The 17,664-nt window shown below is 46.1% G+C and overlaps 1 protein-coding gene across 2 annotated transcripts in view; it reads right to left on the bottom strand.

Annotated features, from left to right (window-relative positions):
• ADCY8 (adenylate cyclase 8) overlaps positions 1–17,664 on the bottom strand; it is a 107,510-nt gene that overhangs the window by 45,918 nt on the left and 43,928 nt on the right. For both annotated transcript variants that reach the window (XM_060277611.1, XM_060277612.1), the window contains exons 3-7: positions 17,374–17,504; positions 15,713–15,824; positions 8,876–9,003; positions 6,261–6,419; positions 823–1,093 (exon numbers count right to left, since the gene is read on the bottom strand). In XM_060277611.1, the coding sequence (XP_060133594.1) occupies positions 823–1,093; positions 6,261–6,419; positions 8,876–9,003; positions 15,713–15,824; positions 17,374–17,504 (801 nt within the window). The remainder of the gene's footprint in view (positions 1–822; positions 1,094–6,260; positions 6,420–8,875; positions 9,004–15,712; positions 15,825–17,373; positions 17,505–17,664) is intronic.

Below are 17,664 nucleotides of genomic sequence, written 5' to 3'. Positions count from 1 at the left end.
TTATTCCAGAAGGAATAAACTTTTATGTATCCAATTGCTTCATGCTGCACAATACTAATATGTGCAATATTTTAAAGTTACCCTTTAGCAAGTTTTGCATCCTTTATTTGCAATACTGAGCCACTGACACAGCATGTTCCATCTCACATATTGGAGACTAAGTGGTAAACCTGCCTCCGGACTGCACCACTTCAGAATAGGGGGCTACCTTGCTGAGTTCTCTTGCATACACAAAGAAATAAAATAGACCCTTGCACATAGCAAATCAGAAGTCCAGAAATCAAGACCCCAACCTAGCCGTCATTGTTTTCTATGTGTAGACGGGTTTTTTAAAAAGAAAATAAAAACATTTCACAGAGGAGTCCCCTCCCACAACACCTGCAACAAGAAGTGGTGCATTCCAGACACAACCCTGCCGTGTCACCTGCTGTTTTTGAGAACTAAATCCAGGGCTGAACACACTGCGCTGAAAACTAGCAAAATGTTAGCTGCCTGATGGTTGCTGGCAGCAATTTAAGCAACTTTCAGGTCATCTTCTGATACCCATAATGAACTTGTCTGAGGCTCTGATTCAATTAACACTCAGCTGTGTGCAACATTTAATTTTGGCAGGGAGATGGGAGGGGAGACCTTAGCACTTTCCCAGATTCTGATGCATAGGTTAATTCTGACCTGTGGGGGTTTGTTTAATCATCTGTGGTTCGTGTTAGAGGGAAAAGGTCAGAGAGAAATTTGTTTTCCTCCAAGGCTTTTGTTATGGAGATGCATTAAAGGAGCATGAGCGCGAAGGGGAGGACAGGAAGGAAGGAAGCTGGGACTTACATGCTGCTTCCCCACAATGTTATCAAAAGGAAGCTCTGGGCTCCACGATCCTTCGGTGAGCATCACCCCGCTGTTCCTTCTGTCCGCAGCGGTGACCGACTCCTTGACAATGTCCTCGGGCAGAGTCAACAGGCTCTCCTCGGGCTGCTTGATCAAGTACGTCTCGATGTTGTGCTTCCGCAAGAATTCGTTGCGCTCCTTGCCATGCCCTTCTTCCACTTTGTAATCCCCGTTGAGGCAATCGAGCGTAGCCTTGGATATGTGGATTCTCCTGCGGAAGTATAAAGGAGTGGAAAGAATCAACACACATGGTTGTTTTCTTTTTTTAAAAAAAACAACAACACCCAAAAGATGCAAGGGGGGAACCCACAACAAAATGCTGCGGTATAGGAGTGCTTCAGTTCAGAGTCCCAGTAGGCTGGCCATAATACCCTGCCCCAGGTTACTCCATTCCATCCCTGCTGTTCTTTTTCACTTCAGGTTATACCCAGCATCCTGTGGCTAACAGGGGGGCCAACTTGAATTAGATATTGGAGAGGTGGGCCAGGTGAGCCCCACCCTACATAACTGATCACAAGACATGTCACCCCCCCCATTTGAATGGCAATGCTCATCGACTTGTGGGGGGGAAGCCCTCCCAAATATTTTATTGGGGAGCCTGAAGGGACCTTGGCCCCTAGGAGTTGGCTCCTATGCATAGCTGCCAAGTCTCCCGTTTTTCTTGGGAAACCCCCGGATTTTAATCTGTTTCCTGCTGTTATCCCGAATAGAAAAAAATCCCGGAAATCCCCCGGATTTCCTACCTGCCAGGGAGGCTCCATTTTGGGTGCCGCTCTGCTCATGTCTGGGCACCGGAAATCAGGCAGAGCGGCACCAGAAGTTCCTTCTGCGCATGTCCAGAAATGCGTAGAAGAGACTTCCGGTGCCGCGCCGCTGCTGATCCCGCATTTTTCAGCGGGAGACTTGGCAGCTATGCTCCTATGGTGGCTAATGAGCATGCTCAGTCCTCATTGGCTTTTTTGGGGTGTGTATGTGTCTTCAGACTCTTTAGTCTTTATAAATAGCTTTTTGGTATTTTACTTATTTGACCACCTTTAGTTACATCAATAGCAATCAATAGCAATATAAGAATGTCTGTAACACCCACAGCCCAGTAAAATTACCACTGAAATCCTCAGGCTTACCCTGAACATCCCAGTAACCTCCCTTTAATTTCTCAGCCCTGCTATATTTCAGCCCAGTAACTTAACTCCTGCGAAGAGAAACCAACTTTTGGATTAATAGTTAGCCCTCGTGAAATGGTTCACAAGGACATCGGGGCTAACATTAACACAGGGCATTTGAAGGAAGGGGTTAAGATTTTCAGAGGCACACCTAAAGCTATCATGGTTGACTGAGCAAACCTGTGTCCGAAAATGCATGCGTCGGGCCACTGAGAGCCCCGTTTAGCTGCAGACCTGTCAAGCATATAATTGCTGCTGTCATGCAATGTCTGGAATAGATTTTATTGTCTGGTCTGGAGACGCTTGCTTTGCTTAGAGTTTCTCCTTGCTTAAACCGTAGGGACAATTTATCTTCTGTGTTTTCTAACCCGTATCTGTAATGATTAAACGTTAATGCTAAACGCCTTAAACAAATGCCTACAAAAGGAATCCACAATGGAGGATCATCTTGTTGATAAAACATGCCATCTGCCTACATGCTAATCACTCTTGAGTGCAGCAGGCGCTGCAGTTGTGGGTTCCTCTGCCAGATTCACGGAGCAAGTCATGAAGTTGTTGATGATGAAGATTTGTAAGATTCTTTGACCTGTCCTTCACCGCGAGGTCCCAGGACCTCATGCAATTTAGAAATACAGTATTGAAATCCCTTTAAAACAAATCACAGTCCAGAGAATGGTGTGGGACTCCCAAAATACATATCCCGGGTGTCAAAAGCCAAGGTCAAGAGGCTCATCTTTAGACAATGAAGTTGGCAGAACACACCTCTGGGAGGATGTGTGGTCTAGATTCTTCTCCTGAAGCAATGAAGAACAGGTGGATTTCAAATAGGGAATTCAAAGCAGAATATTGCATGAGATTCTGTGGTGCAACAGATGACATGTGTGACAAAATGTGATGGGAACTCGGGGCACACAAACAGCAACCAGATGCCAAAAACCTTCTTTCCTTCTGCCTGCCTCTATTTAATGATGGTGTGGAAACTTGTAATTAGTTGGTATGTACTACGAATCTAGCTTGTTAATAATTCCTGTAGGTATAACAACTCCCGACTCCGATGCACCAGAATGTTAATATTTTTGTAACTGGAACCTAAATTAATCACAGGCACCCTTATTACTGCTTCTGCGGCTTGTTCTCTCACAGCCACTATATCTCTGCCTTTTGACTCCTCCATTTGTAATTAAAGCATATGCGACACTGACCAATGACAGATCGATAACCCAAGATGTCATTGCGCCACCCAGAGTCACAAAAGGAGCGCTGCACTAAATGTGCCACAAACCCAAGAGACATTTCAATGGTGTGCATGTGCTCAAATTTGGCCATTCTTCAAGAACTTGGGATATGGAAGACCTTTCATCCAATTTTCAGTCAGATGCTCCATAGCCACATGCTCTCTATTCCAAAGAAGAAGAAGATGAGGAGGAGGAGTTTGGATTTTATATCCCGCTTTATCACTACCTGAAGGAGTCTCAAAGCAGCTAACATTCTCCTCTCCCTTCCTCCCCCACAACAAACACTCTGTGAGGTGAGTGGGGCTGAGGGACTTCAGAGAAGTGTGACTTGCCCAAGGTCACCCAGCAGCTGCATGTGGAGGAGCGGGGAAGCGAACCCGGTTCCCCAGATTACGAGTCTACCGCTCTTAACCACTACACCATGCTGGCTCTTCTATTCCAAATCACAATGGAGTCACTTTGTCCACCACTGGCCCTATTTATTCCCACAGGAACAAGAGGTGGCTAATCTCCCATTTTCTGGGGACCCAGCAGAAGCCAGCGATGAACTCTGATCCTTCTGGAAATCTGACAAGGTAAGAGTCCACCTTCCAGGATACAGAAGTGGGAATGAGGCAGCTGTATTCGGTACGCCTCTGAATACCAGTTGCTGGAAATAAGAAAGTAGGGAGAGTTCTGTTGCACTCAAATCCTGCTTGAAGGTTTCCCATAGGCATTCCCATTGGCCACTGTGAAAACAGGATCTCAGATTAGATGGGCCGTTGGCCTGATCCAGCAAAACTCAATTTATCTTCTTATAATGATCCTTCTCACCACATCTGATTTTCAGTGATGGAGGAGAAAGGCCCAGGGAGTTGCTGAGATGTTTGTCTTTTGCTTTCACCCAGAGTCCTTTGCACCTACTTTAATTTTCCAGAGGAATTCAAATGAAGTTGAAACCAGAGTCCATTTCAAGAAAATCAAAGTTTTGTTTTAACTCTGTAGACCTCATTTCGGTTTGCATGTTAATGAAAAAAAACCCAAACAGCAACATTAATTGGTTCCATCCATTTGATTAGATAGAGGCTGTGAAAGAGAGACATTGACTTCCATTAAAATGCAAATGTACAGTCAATCCATGACCCAGTTGAGCTGTGGTGTTTGGATATACCTAAGTTTCAGCGGGCAGTGGCAGGGGAGGAAACAATCTCCTGAAACTTATGTATGCTGCCTTTGCTGGCTTGCAGATGGGCTATAAGGGCCAAACTACATCTGATATAGAAGTCCTGTGATCAGCTCAACAGACCTTGTGTCCATTTGCTTTAAAGATGGGTATGCGTGGGTTCTGGATTTGATCAGAGTAATCGCAGGTTGGAAAGGGTAAGGCAGTGACCTTGATCCCACCATGGAGAGGAGATGTTGGAAGCTTCTCCTTGGAAGGAAAGCAATACTGAAGAGATGGAGAACAACCCTCTCCCTCTGAGGAGGTGAAGCTTGGTTTTGGAGTCCTAGCAACTCCTCCCGGTGGAGGGAAAGTTGCGGGTGTTAGGACACAGCAGCTGCCGCCCCTGCATAGGCCTTGACAGTGGTGCCCATTTGAACAGGTAGGGACCCCAAAGGTAGGCCAATGACAGGCAGAGTCAACTAATACTAGGTCTGTCTCCATTCTCTTTCCTGCCAACTTTAGCAATAATGGGATTATGGAGAAGGAAGCTGATAGCCACAGCCGCCTCCTGGACTGATTGTATGTCAGAAGATAAGGCAAGTCAGGGTCGTTGAGTGCAGATGAGGTTAGTGGAGAAGTGCCCCATTTGCCCTAGGGCAGCAATCTTCACTAGTCTTTTGTGTGAGTGTGGGGAACAGGAGAAGGGGAGAGCAGTAACGGTTGTGGGCAACCGATGTGCAGGTTGAGTGGGCTCTGCTTCTGATTTTGTTCCTAAATACAGGTGGGACCAGAAGCCATGACTTTCCAGGAGCAAAGAATGCGCTCCCAGTGTTCCTAGAGCATCTCTATTTCATGCAAGTGGAGGAAACATACCAGTCAAAATTGGCCGATAAGTAGCTGATATATGGGCTGGGAGGACGAGGACTTGACTGGTAGGTTTCCCTCCCTCTTGCAAGCTGTCAACGTCACTGTTGAGAAACGGCAATTGCCTTATCCTGTCAAAGGAACAAGCTGTGCTTCTCGGAATGTGTTGAAAAATAGGCCGTGTCAGGTGGAAACAACATTTGTACCCAGCAGTTAATGCAGCCACTTTGGATGAAGAAACAACTGGGCAGATGGGTGGAAAGAAACTTTAGATGCAGCGATGCAAAGGTTACCTGAAATACACATTAGCAACCCACAACCTCATATTAGTGTGAAGATCGCCTGCAGGGCATGTTTTGCAAAGCGCCATGTCATTATGTTGGCAGATGATAAAAGAAGCAAGCAAGTTAATCTAAGGAAACATAGCAGGTGTAGCCAGGGGGGTGCCCTCCAAAAGTTGTTGGGCTCCATTCAGTCCCAGCCAGCATGGCTAATAGTCAGGGACAAAGTTAAACTATGGAACATGCTCCCACAGGAGGCACTGGTGGCAAACAACTTGGATGGCTTTAAAAGAGGGTTTGATAAATTCTAGGTGGACAAGGCTATTAATGGCTACTAACAACAATGACTGTGTTCTATGTCCTTTCCGCTTTTAAAGCTATAAACATTGGGCTGTCCAGCTATCTTAGGCACTGCCTTTGGAGACATCAGCCTGCCCACATTGCTGGCCCTCAGTGACAGCGGTGGTATAAAGCACTGGTTCAGGCAGTAAGCAGACAAACAAGCCCAATACCATTTTGCCTCTATCCAACAGATGTAACGGAGGCAGCCATCTTGATTCCACATGGATATGACTGAGCAAAATTCAAAATGGTGGCATTTATGCCATGATGCTTCAAGGATAGATGACTCAAAACAAATTGGTCCAGCCCTAGAACGCGGTATTGTAGACGAATGCAAACAGACACTTACCCAGGGATTCCACCTGACTCGAGTTTGTTTGCAATATCAACATCCCAGGACCAGACATCAAACTGCCACTTCCGTAGACCCAACACACCACACAGCACAGATCCAGAGTGTATTCCAATCCTCATGTCGACGTCGTGCTTCGTTCTTGACCTAACATACCTGAAAAAGAAACTTAACTTAAAATTTATCTGAAAGATCGAAGAGTCATGTTCCATCATGGCATGGGATGCTCTCTGAAGGCCATTTATGTGCTAAGCCAGGATTCCAAGGGTGATGATTGCTCCTCAGTCCTGGAATTAATTCCCTTGAGGAATTACCAAATGTGGTATGGGTGACTTCAACTGCCCTTGCACCTGTGTTTCAGTCATAACAATGAGGAAAAGAATCCTTGATACCCTAAATGACTGTGTGCCTGTGCTGGTCATGGAACTGACCACAGTTGTGTGTGTGTGTGCGCACGCGTGTTGTAGTAAGGGGCAGAATTAAAACTGAAGGGTGTATATCTGATAGCAGTAAAGGGGACACCTTTTTTGCTAGGTTCATACAATTAACACCTAACACTATTAGCGGAAAATATAAGCAGCAGTAAAATAACTGCAACGTGGATTATCACAGGAACACTTAATTGCATTGCACGGTCTGGTGGTGCACACATTACTGCTATTAAACAGAAGCATAAAAGAAAAGAAAAAAGACTGATGGAGGATATTTGGATGGAAGAAGCTACAAGCTCCATTAAGCTTGCTGAACTTTTCCCCATAGAAACCAGAGCAGGGATATTTATTATAGCACCCACAATTAGTTTAATAAAGAAGTTCCCTCAATTTACCTCCTGTTTCAAGCAAAGGCTTCTACTTTTTTTAAAAAAAAAAACATTTTCATAATATTACTTTCTGGATTTTTTTTTCAAACTTCTAATCATAAATCATAGAGGTAGGAGGATAAAAATGTGGTTGTGAGAATATGAGCTCCAAAAAGCTGTTTTGTAGATCAAGGCCCAGCCCTGAAAAGTGTTAAGTAGCAATGAAGAAGAGCATGTGGAAAGAACCTTTCTCCAACTATGAAGTTGTGACAACCAGTCTCAAAACATCCTCCAGCTTTCTGTTATTTGGGTAAGTTCATCAAGTGTCAAAGCAAGGCCTTGTTAGCGTTGAACCACAGCTATGGAAATCACATTGCTTTCCGTGGGGGAAATCCCTGCTTACCAGGAAGAAGAGCAGACACAGAATAAACAGCTCCACTTGTCTCCCGTAATCTTAATAATGAGCTTCAAATTTCTTAGGGTACAAATATCTGAAGGACCAACTCTTTGCATCTGAACCTGCCATGCTTAAGTGATACCTGCTGAGTCCCTCATCCATACCTCCCAACAGTTCTCCAATGAAAACAGGGACGTCCCGTTCCCTAATGATGATTTTACTATTTATACCCCACCCATCTTACTAGGTTGCCCCAGCCACTCTGGGCAGCTTCCAACATATAGAAAAACATGAAACATTTTTTTAAAAACTTCTCTATACAGGACTGCCTTCAGACGACTCAGGGGTCCGATAACTCCATACCCTGCAACATTTGTCTGAGGGAAATAGGGACATCCTAAGGAATAGTTAAAGCTATGGTTTTCCCAGTCGTGATGTATGGAAGTGAGAGCTGGACCATAAAGAAGGCTGATCGCCGAAGAATTGATGCTTTTGAATTATGGTGCTGGAGGAGACTCTTGAGAGTCCCATGGACTGCAAGAAGATCAAACCTATCTATTCTGAAGGAAATCAGCCCTGAGTGCTCACTGGAAGGACAGATCCTGAAGCTGAGGCTCCAATACTTTGGCCACCTCATGAGAAGAGAAGACTCCCTGGAAAAGACCCTGGTGTTGGGAAAGATGGAGGGCACTAGGAGAAGGGGACGACAGAGGACGAGATGGTTGGACAGTGCTCTCGAAGCTACTAACATGAGTTTGACCAAACTGCGGGAGGCAGTGGAAGACAGGAGTGCCTGGCGTGCTCTGGTCCATGGGGTCACGAAGAGTCGAACACGACTAAACGACTAAACAACAACAACAACAAGGAAAAGTGGGACATTCCTGGATCAAATCAGAAACTGGGACAGCTTCTCCAAATCAGGGACACCCCTGGAAAATAGGGACACTTGGAGGGTTTGCCTCATCTAGGAACCATCACTGGCCTGGTTCACACTTCAAGGTGAATGAACCATGTCTTGATGCACACTGTTGATATTGTGGGTGCTTTGTACTCTCTCTCTCATACCACGAGGAAACAAACCAGAGTCTGCCATCTGCATGTTGTTTGCTTGGAGAAAAACAAAGCACGATTGCTGTGCTGTCTCTTCCCCGGTGCAGCAGGAGCAAGAATGGGAAAGGAGCAATTTCAGTCCTCCCCCTCCCCAATCAAGCCACATTTGTGTGTGTGTGTGGAATGAGTAGCCCATTGAAAACGGGGAGGGACTCTCAGCTCACTGGTACCGAAAAGAACACAACTAAGCAGCATGAGAGACTTTGAGGATATTCTGCTGTCTTGCAGCAAGGAGCCAGCACATCACAGACTGAGGCACAGTGTGATGGCGGCAGAAGAAATGAGAGGAGGAGGAAAACAAATTACCTGATTGTTTTGATCATGCTGAGTCCCATTTCAACGCAACAATGAGCATGGTCTTGGCGAGGTTCCGGGAGCCCAGATACGCAGTAGTAGCAGTCCCCTAGGATCTTAATTCTAAGGCAGTGATGTTCCTGTAACCAAAAGGAGAACGATTAGAAGCAATGAGATTGGGTGTGGTGGAGCAGGATGGATATAAAAATGAGCAGGGTGGAAAATATGGAAAGCAAAATCTGAAAGCTCTCTGGGAAAGAGATTTTTGTGTGTGTAAAGGACAAGCAATATCTTGATTTTGTTCTGATGTGTGACAAACATTCATTATTTTTATTTATTTATTTTGCATCCTGAAAGGAAGAGGACCAGTGATTTCCGGGAAAGAAATAATAAAAATAAAAATAAAAGAAATACTACAAAGATCTGAGCATCGCAGGCCAGCTTGGGTGCGCTTGCCAAATTACCTAAATCAGAAGACAAGGCAAGAAGTTTCCATTTACTGGAGACTACAGTCAGAGGAGGGATCTATGTTAATGGGGTGATGCCTTGGCATTCAGGATGAAGGCTGGAATTTCATTCAGAGAGATATTGGATGCCTGAGCAGTGGGCAGCAGCTATGGCGATATCACTCTCCTCTGGTGCCCTCTGGTGGGTATCCTCTTATGCTGGGCAACATGCTGCCCCCCCAGATGTTGTGGATTAAAGTCCCCAACATCTCTGAGCATTGGCCATGCCAGGTGGGGCTGACTTGCATCAGAGTCCAGAAACATCTGGAGCACCTCATGCCAGTTATTCCTGTGGTCAGAGGTAGACCACAACCCCCTAGATTGGGGGGGGGAGGGTGCAGAAAGACCTCCATATGTTCTTGGACCAACATGGCCAGTGATCATGGGGGAGTTGAAACCCAACATCTGGAAGGACACAGGCTCTGCATCTCTGCCCTATATGCTCAAGTCCTAAGATTTGGGGAAATAGGAAGACAGTTGAGATAGCTACCCTTCCCTGTCTCCTGCATCATGCATTGGCTGTTGAGGTAACACAAACTGAGAAACAAATTTTTTAAAAAAATTCCTTCCAGTAGCACCTTAGAGACCAACTAAGTTTGTCATAGGTATGAGCTTTCGTGTGCATGCACACTTCTTCAGATACACTGAAACAGAAGTCACCAGACCCTTATGTAGAGTCAGAGGGTGGGGGGGTATTACTCAGAAGGGTGGTGGGAATGAGTGATTGGCTGATAGGAGTGGTAAACCTGCTGACGACTGTTAACGACTGTTAACAGAGAAACTGTGAACTGAGAACTTGAATTTGTGTTTTCTTATTTCCTCCTCCCTCCCAATCCTAGCCTTTTTGTTAATCTGCAGTCCCGACTTCTGACTTGCTTTCTGTTGCTGCTAGAGACTTGTTCTTTGGTCCTGACCTGAATTCTGATCCTGATTTCTGGCTCCCAGTTCCCTGTTCACCTAGGCCTCATCTGTGCTCTATATACATTTAAAGCACTATTTATCACCCTTGATGGTGCAGTTGGCTAGAGGTGAGTGGGGCTGAGAGACTTCAAAGAAGAGTGACTAGCCCAAGGTCACCCAGCAGCTGCATGTGGAGGAGCGGAGACATGAACCCGGTTCCCCAGATTATGAGTCTACCACTCTTAACCACTACACCACACTGGCTCTCTTGGTTCCATAAGGAGCTCTTGGGAATATTCTGAAAAACTAGAGGAAGCCACAACGGCTTGGATCTTGAAGCCTCATTAAATGCTGTATGTCGAACCATCTGTTTAAGAAAATTGCCAGAAACAATAAGAGCAATGCAGAAGGTTGCCAGGAGACAAACTAGCTAGCACGTCACAAAAAAAAGGGTACTGCAAGCAAAGGATTGGTTGTATGCAACTGTTGAGATATTTTCAGCAGGATGAACATTCCAAAGAAATATGTATCCTTCGATATAGCCTTGCTCTGCAGTGAAAAGCCAAAGTAGCCAGATTGCCTAAGACAGGCACCCCCAAACATCGGCCCTCCAGATGTTTTGGACTACAATTCCCATCTGCCCCGACCACTGGTCCTGTTAGCTAGGGATCATGGGAGTTGTAGGCCAAAACATCTGGAGGGCCGCAGTTTGGGGATGCCTGGCCTAAGAGCTTTGAAAGCCTGGTACTCTCACAACGCCACAAGCTCTATGCCAGGGGTCAGCAACCTGAGGCCCATGGGCCAGAAGCGGCCCGCGGAGGTCATGTAACCGGCCCCCGAGCCGCCCCCGAATCAAGTTGCCTGCTCGCACGCTGTGCTAAACCGGCGCGGTGTGGTGCAGGGACTTGCTTCCGCGGCGCCATAAATCGTATCTGCGCACGTGCGATCCGGCCCACGGAGGGATCTCCGCAGGACCGATCCGGCCCAGGCAAGATAAACCTTGCTAACCCCTGCTCTATGCCGTCTGCTTTCCCATGGATCAGGAGAGCTTGTATTAAGATTCACCTGAACTTCCAAATAACATTTCTGCAATGGGTGTGATTGTAGCCAACACGTTAGAGGGAGATCAAGCCACTGCCATGGAATATCAGGGCTCTGACAAGTGTGGGGGGGGCTGGAGGCTGACCCAGGAGATGAGGGACAGCTATTTATGGGGTTGTGTGCTGCCCACGAGCCTGGACTGGTGGAAGGGGAAGAGCCTGAGCAGTCAGGGGTGAGGAAAGGGGTTCAGCACGTGTTGGAAGTGGAGGAAGAAGCTGCTCAGGTGACAAGAGCGAGCCGGCAATAAATCACACAATTCAAGGTGGAATTAACTCTTTATTAGCAAGAACACGATGTGCACAGACTTGGCAGAGTATTAGGCCTAATGAGAGCAGTGGCTCGTGCTTGATCATACCCATGGATCAGTTGCCGAGTCCAAAAGTCCCTGCCTCCCCACAGCCGTCTAAGTTCCCTCCTTTCCAGGGCTTTCCCCAAGGAATCAGAGACTGAACCTGCTTGAGGCCAACCTCTCCTCTGCCTTTTTCATGCCCCTTCTGGTTCTGGGAGACAAGCAAGGAGGGGAGCTTTAGACCACAAACAATGATCAGATGAGACTCCCGATAGTATGTGTTGTATGAAATCCTTTAGTTTGTCTGGCCAAGCTTAGAGAGGCTTCTTGGCTCAACTCAGCTAAGGGTTAGGCAGAATTTCTTGATATATCCTCTGAATATATCCCCATTCCCCGTTCAGCAGCTGTTTGGTTAAAATACATCATAGTATTGTATGGATTTGCTTTACACTGCCAGTCCTCAAGCAGCCCTCTCAGGCAGACAGTAGTACCAGCCTTGCCTGAAGCTTTTTTAAACTGGAGAACCTGAAGATTAAAGATTTAGATGCCATAACTCTGTCCTTTGCTTGCAGAAAATCTTAAATTCAATCCCTGGCATCTCCAACTGAAGGACAGGGCATTGACTTCCACCTGAGGTACTGGAGAACTTCTGTTAGAGTAGACCAGTGTTCCAAAAACCAGGGGACCCCAGATGATGTTGGAATACAAATCCCATCATCCAAAGCCATCCAAAGCCAAGGCTGATGGGAGTTGTAGTCCAATAATATCTGGGGACCAATGGTTGGGGAATGCTAGGGTAGACATAGGTAGGGTAGATGGTCTGAAGCAGATTCATATAAACTCGAGACCTTCTGAGCGCAAAGCAGAATTCTGTCACTGAGCTATGACTACTCTGCACAGAATGACATGTGACTGAAGCTTTTGAGAAAGATTTGTGCATAGGTTACTTTAAAACAACAACACACCAGGGTGACTCAAAGCATGAAAAAATCGGCACGAGAAAGAGCTAAAGAAATGAGCTACTCAAATATCCATCCACCAAAAGGCACCAAACAGAAACTTCATTAAGGTTTCTCCCCCTCCCTCCTCCTCCTTTTTTTTTTTTTTACTTCCCAAGGCAGGGAAATGATGGATTGTGTTTTCTAAGACCCATGCTGTGCTATCAATTCCACCCACTCTTCAAATAAGACCGATATGCTGTGTGCCTAGCAGAAGTTTGGAGCTCGCTATTCATCTCAGTTTGGAAAACAGGCTCTGGAAACAGATGGAGAATGCAGAATCCCAGCAGGAACAAGGGAGAGGGGCCTTAGCTTATGCTCTTCTCTGCTAAGACCTGAGCTGGTGATGTTATATTCCATGTTTCTGTGCAACCAGGACACACAAGCATAAGTGGACAGTAATGCGGGATGCCAGCATTTCTAGAATCTCAGTTTATTTATGGTCCTGAAGCAATAAGCTTGAACATGCGTGGGCATTGCTTGTTGATATCTCCTAAGCCCAGGACAGAACTTGGGAGTCTGAATAAGATTCAGGAAGAGGGGGCTGGAACACTGGCCAGTGGTGAGATGGGCAGAGACAACCTTACATAATGGATCCCAGTTCTCCCTACAGAGAAGGAACTTATCACAGTAAGCACCGATGTTCCCTTCTCTCCCTCACCTCCCCAGATTTATGATCAGGCAGAACAAAAAAACATTAGCAAAGCTTCTGACATTTGAGGAGCTCCCTCCTTTGGCTCCGCATCCTACCAATTTGTTTTCCTCCCTCTCCAGCTATGCCCGTAGCTAAAGACCACGGAAATATATCAGTGGTTGGGGGAGGAGAGTTTTGCAACCACACATTACAGATAGATATACATCTGAATACAGATGGCACCAAAGGGAGAAGTTGAAGGGGTTGTGTGTGTTTCCTGTGAATATCCCACAGCTTTCCCACTTCCACAGTAAAGAGTGTGTTTTAGCAAATGCAGATAACTGCCCTGAACAGGTGTGTGTATGTGTGTTTGTGAATGTTATCGCTAGATCTATGCCAGGGCTGGATTTAGGTTTGATGAGGCCCTAAGCTACTGAAGGTAATGGGGCCCTTTATATGTTCAGCTGTCCTTTGCCAACAACAAATTGTCACTGGTTTTTGTTGTTGTTGAATATATGCTATATGGTAATTTATGGACCTCATAGGTATCTAAAGCCATTTGCGCATAACAAAATATGTATTTTATCAAAGTATATCCAAAATAAAAAAATTCCTTCAGTAGCACCTTAAAGACCAACTAAGTTTTTATTTTGGCATGAGCTTTCGTGTGCATGCACACTTCTTCAGATACCAAAGTATATCCAGTTTTTCTTTTCCTCTATTTTTTTTGGGGGGGGGTCCCCCAAGAGAGTAGGGCCCTAAGCTATCGCTTGTTTAGCTTATATGTAAATCCTGCACTGATCTATACAGGAAGAAACAGACAGAATTAACTGTGCTAGTCGTGGGAACAATCCCATGCTCTATGTTATGTACTGAGCTGAATCCTAGAACAATAGGATTCAGAATCAGCGGGAGCTACCCAATCCAACTCCAGGTGGAAGTGAATCCGCAACCTGATTGGCCTGCTGGAGCAGCCAATCAGGCGGCTGGCAGAAGTGAATCTGCTACCTGATTGGCCTGTAGGAGCAGCCAATCAGGCTGCAGGCAGAAGTCAATCCATAATATAATTGGCCCACAGGTGTAGCCCTGAAGTAGCCAATCACGCAAGGCCCATTGTGTAAATAATGTATATAAGCAGATGGTTTGGGGAAAAGAGCCATTCGTCTTCTCTTCTCCTCCTTGATGACTATGAGCTGAATAAAGAGCATGAAATTCACTCTTGACTCCGAGTATATTTCACTCTAGCAACACTAATAACATACAATTTAAAGTGCAGGTGTATCACTTTGACAATCACAGCTTCCGCAAAAGAAACTTGGGAATCGCCAGAAGGCGCTCGGCGCTGGACCTCAGTGTCCAGGCTGAACGATGGGGGTGGAGACGCTCCTTCAGGTATACTGGGCCAAGGCCATTTAGGGCTTTAAAGGTCAGCGCCAACACTTTGAATTGAGCTCGGAAACGTACTGTGAGCCAATGTAGGTCTTTCAGGACCGGTGTTATATGGTCTCGGTGGCCGCTCCCAGTCACCAGTCTGGATTAGCTGCAGTTTCCGGGTCACCTTCAAAGGTAGCCCCCCCGTAGAGCGCATTGCAGTAATCCAAGCAAGAGATAACCAGAGCATGCATCACTCTGGAGAGATAGTCTGTGGGCAGGTAGGGTCTCAGCCTGCATACCAGATGGAGCTGGTAGACAGCTGCCCTGGACACAGAATTGTCCTGCGCCTCCATGGACAGCTGTGAGTCCAAAAAGACTCCCAGGCTGCGCACCAGGTCCTTCAGGGGCATAGTTACCCCATTCAGGAGTCCTCCACCCCCGCCCACCCCCTGTCCCCCCAAAACAATACTTCTGTCTTGTCAGGATTCAACCTCAATCTGTTAGCCACCACCCACCCATCTGTAAAATGGTAAGGGGGATGTAAGGCTTACAGGGAACAGCCACCCCTCGTCAAATCCAGCTCTTCGAATGGCTCTGACAACAGCGGAGGGACAGGAGACAGGAAGGAGGAAGTGAGCAGAGCGGGGCAGGACTCAGGCAGCATCCAAGAGCCCTACCTGCAGCAGAGGGGCGTCCTTTCAAATTCACCCCGGAACTAAGGCGATCAGTGGCTCGCAAACGCAGGGGGCGGAGATTTGGGGCCCCCAAACTACTCTGCTGGGGGAGGAGCCGAAAAGCGTCATTGGGAGAATCTGATAGTACTGAGTAGGCATGTTTCCATGAAGCTCTTGCACTGTAAATAGCATTCACAATAAAAATATTAAAGACAAGATGGTTTGGAGTGTCGTTGCTCGGGGGTAGCCAGCAACCTCCCTGACAGGAGCCTTCCACCCTTCCCAGCGTCACACGGGGTTTTTGAAGCACCGAAAATGAACAGGCAGGTTGACTCTTGTGTGCTAAATGAAACAAATCAGCATCTCGACTTACATGTGCTAGGCGATCAAATCGGGCAAAAAGTTCATTCAGCATTCGGACTAGCTCCTGGGCTGATAGTGTTGTGGAGAGGTTGGTGAACCCTTTCACATCTGCAAAAAGAATGCTGGACACCAAATGGAGAGGAGAAAGAAAATCAGGACTCCTGACTTATAGGTAACAATGGCAACAGTAATACTTTGCAGGAAAAAAAAACATGCCACAGTCCACCTTCCATTTTAGGAACCTCCAATAGATTAATAGAAATTCAACAATGTCTTCAAAACCACCAGAAGTGTCCATGACTGGGATGGGGAACCTATGGCTCTCCAGATGTTGTTGGACTCCTATTCTCATAAGTGTTTCTCCTTCAAATCATCTTCCAATGAAGCTGAAGGTCTGGCTCACACATGTATACTCATCACTCCATTTGCTGGAAGTACAAGCTGTGCTTTTAGTGTGTGAACGACCCAACAGAGATTATGTATTGATGTCAGTGCATCACCGTCAATGGGGGCCCTTCATGCTTTGAGTCGAGGGTCATTCTACTGAACGTATGTATGATCCAGCCCATACACTTTTAATGAATGAAAACGAGAAGATGCTGTGCTATGATGGACAATGCGTGTATATCAATATCAATATCAGCAGTTGAGACAAGGCAAGCTCTAGTTGAGAGATATCACCCAGAACATTTGGACCAGTATTTTGTTTTCAGTACCTAGGTAACGTTGATCCCTGGCTTTTGCATTTTGATTTGCATATTGTTTTAGAAAGTGCAAGTTACGTTGCTTGCCTTTAAATGCAAACTGAATGCCTTTAAATGCAAACTGAATCATATTTATTCCCCATATTTCAAGGTACACAACACCCCACTGCTTCTTCCTGGCATAGCTGCCAAGTTATCCCTTTTTTAAAGGGATTTTCCCTTATGCTGAATAGGCTTCCTCGCGAGAAAAGGGAAAACTTGGCAGCTATGCTTCCTGGCCCCCTTCCTCTGCTGCCAGACTCAGGTGGCTCCCTCTGCCTAATGATATTTTTGGGTCCTCATTCGAGAAAATTGTTCTTTTCTCTTTGGATGTTGGCTGCCTTTCTTACATCGACACTGGCCAGGAAGGAATAGATTGGTTCTCTCCCCCCCCCCCCAACGTAATGAATAATGCTACCCTAGGTGGTTGTTTGAACTGCCTATGCAGCTCGACAGATGCTGCCTGTATCAGAAAGATTACACTCTAATCCTAATCATGTTTACATGGAAGAAAGTCCCATTAATTCCAATGGAATGGACTTCAAAAGTCAGTGCGCTTGAGACGGTGGCCTCGGTGGATTGCGGTGAGAAGCTGGAGCATTATGTGTGTGTGTGTGTGTGTGCGTCTTGGGGTCGGAAAATCCTACCCCCTGTTTGCATGCTCTCGAGCAAGCCGAGTCAGAAATACTGTGGTGAAAGAGCAGCTGCCAAGGAGCTTTGACGAATTAAGGGAGAGAAAAAAATGCTACTGTGAAATGTTTGTCTGCTAAAAGGGGGGGGGAGAGAGAGGAAACGCCGCATATCCCAACATTTCAAACCCGTGATGAATGAACTGATCAAAAGACTCCACACAAAAGCCCCCAGCTGACATTCAGCAGAGGAACAGATCGTTAAGAGAAAGAGAGAAAATTTGAATGCATGCTCTCACCTGACATTTTCATAGCGGTGAATATAGATCTTGTGGAACTGGTGTTGAAGATGCTCGTCTTCTACGTTGGTCATGTCGTTAATCATTTCTAGGACTACAAATCGAGGTAACACAGACAGAACCAGACGTTCCTGAAACAACAACAACAACAGGAGATTGGAGAGGCAGGCAGAGGTCCTCGGCATGCTTCCTTCATAGTGAAACAATGCAAACCACAACAGCTAGCCCTCTTGGGCCCACCTCCAAAACACTCAGTCTTAGGTCCTTAAACACTAATGTGAACACTTTAAA

The sequence above is a fragment of the Zootoca vivipara genome, chromosome 8 (genome assembly GCF_963506605.1).
Source record: "Zootoca vivipara chromosome 8, rZooViv1.1, whole genome shotgun sequence".
NCBI lineage: Eukaryota > Metazoa > Chordata > Lepidosauria > Squamata > Lacertidae > Zootoca > Zootoca vivipara.
This window is presented reverse-complemented; position numbering and strand designations above follow the sequence as displayed.